Source organism: Leptosomus discolor, chromosome 18 (genome assembly GCF_034619465.1).
Source record: "Leptosomus discolor isolate bLepDis1 chromosome 18, bLepDis1.hap2, whole genome shotgun sequence".
NCBI classification, from domain to species: Eukaryota; Metazoa; Chordata; class Aves; order Leptosomiformes; family Leptosomidae; genus Leptosomus; species Leptosomus discolor.
This window is the reverse complement of record NC_141408.1, coordinates 2,467,943-2,473,942: the sequence shown is the minus strand read 5'-3', so window position 1 is coordinate 2,473,942 and position 6,000 is coordinate 2,467,943. Positions and strand designations below refer to the sequence as shown.

The 6,000-nt window shown below is 58.5% G+C and overlaps 1 protein-coding gene across 1 annotated transcript in view; it reads right to left on the bottom strand.

The window, feature by feature from the left end:
- Positions 1–1,391: 1,391 nt before the first annotated feature.
- TMEM132E (transmembrane protein 132E) overlaps positions 1,392–6,000 on the bottom strand; it is a 38,460-nt gene continuing 33,851 nt past the window's right edge. The window contains exons 7-10 of the mRNA XM_086475398.1: positions 4,101–4,306; positions 3,226–3,505; positions 2,952–3,143; positions 1,392–2,420 (exon numbers count right to left, since the gene is read on the bottom strand). Coding sequence (XP_086331524.1) covers positions 1,392–2,420; positions 2,952–3,143; positions 3,226–3,505; positions 4,101–4,306 — 1,707 coding nt within the window. The remainder of the gene's footprint in view (positions 2,421–2,951; positions 3,144–3,225; positions 3,506–4,100; positions 4,307–6,000) is intronic.

Genomic DNA, 6,000 nt, shown 5'->3' with positions numbered 1-6,000 from the left:
AAATCCAGAAATAATCCGCTGCCAGCCTCCACCTCCCCCCTCCACCGGGTGGTGCTGTGGGGGGTCCCCGTCCCCCCACGTGCTTGGTGCCCACAGGTACAACTGCACAGCCTGGGGCCCCCAGCCCAGTGGCCGGTACCTGAGTGTTCCTTCAGGGTTAACCCGGCTGAAGATGCTCTGCGCTGGGCTGGAGCCTCTCGGGTGAGCCGGAGAGGCTGGGAGCTGCCACCAGTGTGGGGTGATCGGGGAGGCATCAGGTTATAGCAGTCAGAAGGCACCACGGAGGCTAAGCCTGGCTCTGGGCATCCCTCCTGGGCCGGCAGTGGGGAAACTGGCCAGGCCTGGTTATGGGTGTCCCCACCCAGGCTTGGCCCTCTGGGGCAGTGGGTTGGAACCACCTTCCAGCACCATCTCCCAATCTCACAGCCACATCCTAGCACTGGGGGGACAGAAACCAGGGGTTGGCCCTGGAGGTCCCAGCAGGGCTGTTGGGTGGAGGAGCCCACAGCTGAGAACAAAGAGGCAAGGGCAGGCAAGCTTACAGGCAGCAAGCTTGCTGCCCCCTCCCTGGGCACCACAGCCCTTCCCAGGCAGCAAAGTGGGGGCAGAGGCAGCCACAAGGGATGCTCATGTGGCAGACATTACTGTCACTGTCTCACGTGGCCCACGCCAAAGGGAGCGGAGCAAGCCTGGCATTTAGGGCTGGGATGCAGTAGGCGATGGGGACATCGGTGTTGTGGACCCATGGTCATGAGGCTCCAGCCCCCTGGCAGCCACCCTCCCCTCCTGCCTCACCCAGCATCACCCACAGTGTGGGGCAATGGGCTACAGTTAGGGGACACCCCCCCAACACCTGTGGAGTGGCAAATCCCTGAACCAGCACTCACCTCCAAAATTGTGCAACCGAGTGCAGCAAAGGCAGGGGAGTTGCCTTCAGGAAGCCCCCCCTGCCACCTCCCTGCTGGGCTCCTGGGGGAACAGGACATCTCCCCTCTTCCACCCCCTGCACAGCAGGACCCACAGCATCATCCTGCCCTGATCGCCATGGGGCACGCACAACCCCCCCCCAAGGTTTTGACCCCATCCATCTCCGCCCCACAGCTCGCCTCCCTTGCTGCCCCCTTGCCATGGGCCAGAGGTATAGGGGACGACGAGTGTGCTGATGCCTCCCCTGGGAAAACCAGATGGCAAAGGGCAAGAAAATAAAAAGGCCCCCGAGGTGCCTTCCAACGGGGTGAGGATGTGAGATGTGCAAAAGAGGGAATGTGCAAGAGAGCCAAATTTGGGTCTCCAGCCCCCGGGAAGCAACCAGCATGGCGTGGCATGGTGTGGCACGGCGTGGCATGGTGTGGCAGCCCGCTCCCTCCCGCCCCATGCCCTCTGCCCCTGCGTTAAGCGATCTCTTTGATTCTGCGGATGTAGTTGTGAAGCTCTTCAGGGTCTTGCAGCCCCATGTCCTGGCAGACCCACTCCAAGTCCTCCTCATCAGCGATGGGGATAGAGTTGTAGGCCAGCTCATCAGAGGGCAGCGTGGCAAAGGTAGTGAACTTCACCCGCTTCCGTTTGGAGGTGGGTGAGTTGAGCGGGTCCTCGTTCTGGTCCCGCGTGGAGCCCCCTGAGGAACCATCCCCACGACCATGGACCTGGCTCTGCACACTGGTCTGTGAGCTCCCACTGCTGTGGTGGTCCCCATGGCAGCAGGTCTGGACATTTTCCAGGGGGTTCCCGGGGCTCTCGGGCTGGGGGGAGAGGTCATTGTGAGCCCGCAAGGGTTGCCCATTGCCCAAGAAGACCCAGTGGTGGGAATGGTCCATGTTGGTCTGGCCTTCGGGTGGGATGCGTTTGTGCCGGTATTTCAGCACAAAGACAATGCAGTTGATGAGGAAGACCAAGATGGCCAGGCAGAAGACACCCAGGAGAGCGTACATGCCTATCTCCAGGTCTGTCAGCCCCCTAGTCACCTGGACGAAGCCAGTGGGAATGGTGGGGAAGTCCTCAGTGGGGTGAGACGCGCTGGACATCTTACTGTCCTCGCTCGGCTCCGCTTTCTTCTCCACCTCTGCCCGCAGGGTGGTGCTCGCCCCTGTCTCCGCCAGCCCCGGCTTGCTGGGCATGTGGTCGTAGTCATAAGTTGGGTCCTCCTCAGACCCAAAGTGGACCCGCACGCTGGCCAAGGCTGTGAAGAGCACGCTCTTGCGTTTGGTCTTCTGGCAGCTCTCACAGATGACCAGCTCAGCCCGCAGAAGCTCCCCCGCACCCTCGCTCTCTGCCACCACCAAGGGGAATGCCCGGTCCTGGGTCACCGAGACCACCTTCTCGTCCAGGCTGCTCACCACCAGGTTGTAGTCCTTGGGGTTGTACAGGGAGAGCGGGGCCGTGGTGCCGTCGCTGTAGGAAATCCACAGGCTGAGGAGTGCTTCCTGCAGGACCAACACAGGCACCAGTTGCCAGCACAAAGCAAGTCCCACTTGCACCCGTTATGTCCATCCTTCCATCCATCCCTCCTCCTTTACATCCTTCTCTCCATCCAATCCACCCTTTATCCCTCTATCATCCATCTTGTTCCTTCCAACCACCACCTAGTTTTTCCCTTTTGCCTGTTCTTCCCTCAATGTTCCCCATGCTTGCCCAGGCTCACACCAAATCCCAGCCCCAGAAGCGCCAGATGTGGCTACCAGAGCTGGGCTGGGAACTGTATAGGATTTCTTCCAGATCCCTTTGTCCCTGTGGTTGTGTCCTGTCCCCAGGCTGGGCAAGGTTGGTTCATATGTCTGTGTGAAGGTTTCTGGGGTGCTTTGGGGTCACCAGGGTGCCTGGGGGACAGCGAGAGTTGTGGGGGCCTGGGATGACTCTGGGCAGGCTTTAGGAGGAGGATTTGCAGATAGAGCCCTCACCCCACCCCAGGTTCCCCAGCAGTCCCCTCAAGCTTGAATACACCCTCCTGACCTCACCTGCTTGAAGAAGCTGAGGGTCTGCTGCACAGACGTCCGGGCAATGATGGTGTGGCTATTGCCAGGGCTGGGGTGGAGGGACAGCGAGAGGCTGGAGACCACCTGGGCCTTCAGGTCTGTGATGCTGACCTTCTCCTCTGCCACTGTCACCAGTGTCTCGCCCAGCACCGCCTCCACGAGCGGGGACACGACCTGCAGGGGACGAGGGTGCCCGTCACCGCCTACCACCTCCAGCCAAGCTGGCAGAGGTGGAGAAAGGCGGCCGGGGGGGTACCTTGAAGAGCGTGGTGCCCGGCTCCCTCCCAGCCAGCGTGAAGCTGTCCACCATATGGGCCACCCGCGGGTCGTCCACGCGCATGAAGTCGCTGACCAGGTCGGTGACCTCCACTAGCCAGTCGGGCCCCAGCATGGTGACCACCTGCCCCGTGCCCTCCGCCGCTGTGGTGTGGAACTGGGTGAAGACCTGCAGCGTGGCATGCTGGTACTGCAGGGCACAGCCACGGCTCTGCTTCCGCTCCTCTTCATCCTCCTCGTGCTCGCTGTCCCGCACTAACCTGCGGGATAGGGCAGTGGGTGGCCAGTGCTACTAAGCTCCCCACTGCCACGGCTCTCAGCCCCCTCAGGAAAGGAAAGGGAGGACCGGGCAGGGAGAAAAGCAAGGTCACCAAAAAATTGGTGTCTCCTGGCCAAAAGACGCCTGTTGCCCATGAGATCTCTGAGGGCTTTAGCAACACATGGTAACAGGGTCACCAGCATCTCTGTCCCCTAACCAGCTGAGAGGACGAGATATCTCAGGTTGGGATGGACACCTCGAGGTCTCTAGACCTCAAAGCAGGGCTAACTTTGGAGCTTGGCTGCTCCTGGCCTCATCCAGGGAAGTTTTGACTATCGCCAAGGATGGATGGTCCCCGTCAGCTCCAACATTTGACCAACCTCATTGTGACATTTTCCTCCTTCCATACAAATGTGCAACCTGTGCCCATGATCTCTCCCCTTCTTACTGAGCACCCCTGAGATGACTCTGGCTCCATCATCTTTAAAACCCCCTCACTAAGTAGCTGAACAAGACAATTAGACCACTACCACCACCTCCACCTTGCCTTCTCCAGGCTGGACAGACCCCAAGCACAGTGGCTCCACAGCACCCACCTCCTGTCCAGCAGGATGGGCACCCTCCAGCCCTTCACTTGGCTCAACCGGGTGTCCGAGAGCTCGATGTGCAGTGGCAGTTTGGGCACCCACACCGTCATCTCCAGCGGGGCAGAGAGGTGCTCGTATGTGAATGTGACCCGGGCACTCATGGAGCCCCGTGACTCCTTCCCGCTGACGAAGACATAGTCACAGCTGCTGGAGACCTGAGGGAGAAGGGAGGATGGAGGGGTTGCAACACTCCCACAGACATACCAGAGATCCTGGCAGGAGGCTGTCTGGAGGGTGGGAAATGCCAGAGGAGCAGAATATCACCCAGCACATACCCGGTTAAAGGTGGCCCAGGAGCAGGGATGATCTCTCCTCCCCAGGGTCCCCTCAGAGGTGTGGACCCACACACACCACGGCCACAACATGTATTTCACACCGATCCAGGTCCTCTGCCAGCCCTTGCAGGCACCTTCATTTGGTGCTTCAGCTTCTTTGGCCCCCGCATCAAACTGCACCCCATTACTGTGCTTGAGCTAGAGGCACCCACAGGTGCTTCACCAAGGTTGCAAATTGATCATCCTGGATATTTGTCTGAAAATCTCCACCCACACCCAGAGGGCACAGTGAGAATGGACCAGCTGCATGCCCATGTGCAGGTACGCACCAGCGTCTCATCCCCATCACTCGTGCTAACCCCAGGAAGAGCTTCCCAGAGTCCATTTGAATCCTCACATTCATCTTCTTGCTCTTTGTCTCTTAATTCCCATTTATGCAAATGCCATTAGTTAAATTTGCTGTAAAACAAATACATCATGTGGGGACCACTTATCACTGACCCACCTGAGCCAATTAAGGAGCTAAGAGGATGCCACTGCAGCATCGTCTGTGTTTCGTCTCAGGCTGTCAGAGTCAACAGCACTGTCTCCTTCCCAGCAAGGGTGGGAGGAGACAACCCTGCTAGGGAGGCTCCAACCTCTCATCTGCAAGGGGCCTCATGGCCCAACCCTGACCCCCTTCCCACCCACTACACCATCAGGAATTGTATCAGAGTTGTTTGCTGCTGGGGAAAAGTAAAACCCCTTTGCTCAGCCAGCAGCACAGTCACTCTCAGATGCACCAAAGATCTCAACAGCACAGGAGGACTTATTTGCAGCAAGCCGCTCTCCCACGTGGATTCCCTGGTGGCTGATAAGGACTTGAGTCCATGGTGCACAGTAGCTGGCAGCAGAGGTGATAGCATCACTGTCTCTCTCCCCATCTTGTCTTTGGACACCTGTGGTCATTCAGCTGCAGGAATTTTGTACTGCCAAACCTACGAGCAGGGCCTGACTTCTACAAAAGCTCCGTGTTTCAGCTGTGGGAGACTGCTGCAAGGTGCCCATGGTGTCTGGGGCCAGTGAAGGAAGCAGAGCCTGGGACCTGGGCTCCTTGGGAAGTCCTCGCCCCCCAGGCATAGGACTGAAATGCAATGCAGGAAGGTTTGTTCCTCGTCTTCCTATCAGAGATACCAGCTCAGCACGTCTGAAAAGACAATCTCATCTCTGGCGCGGTGGCGTCTGAATAAAGATGAGCTCCTGGGTGAATCCTCCAGCGAAGGAGTGCTCTGGATATTGTGCCATTTATCACAATAAATATGATGGGCTGCTGCTTACATTACCTTGGCTAATAAATCCCCCCAGCATCTTCTGGGGACCACTTGCTTTGCAGCTGGGGGGAGCGGGGGGGGGGGGGGGGGGGGGGGGGGGGTGCGGTTTGAAACAATGAGAACAAAAAATCCCAGCACATCAGACACTGCAGATTAGCTTTTAAATGAAGTGCACGTTCGTTCAGAGAAACTTCCCGGATTTGCAGCAATGTGTCAGGAAGCAAGAGGCTGAGGTCTGCCCAGGCTCCCAGCCAAGACACCACT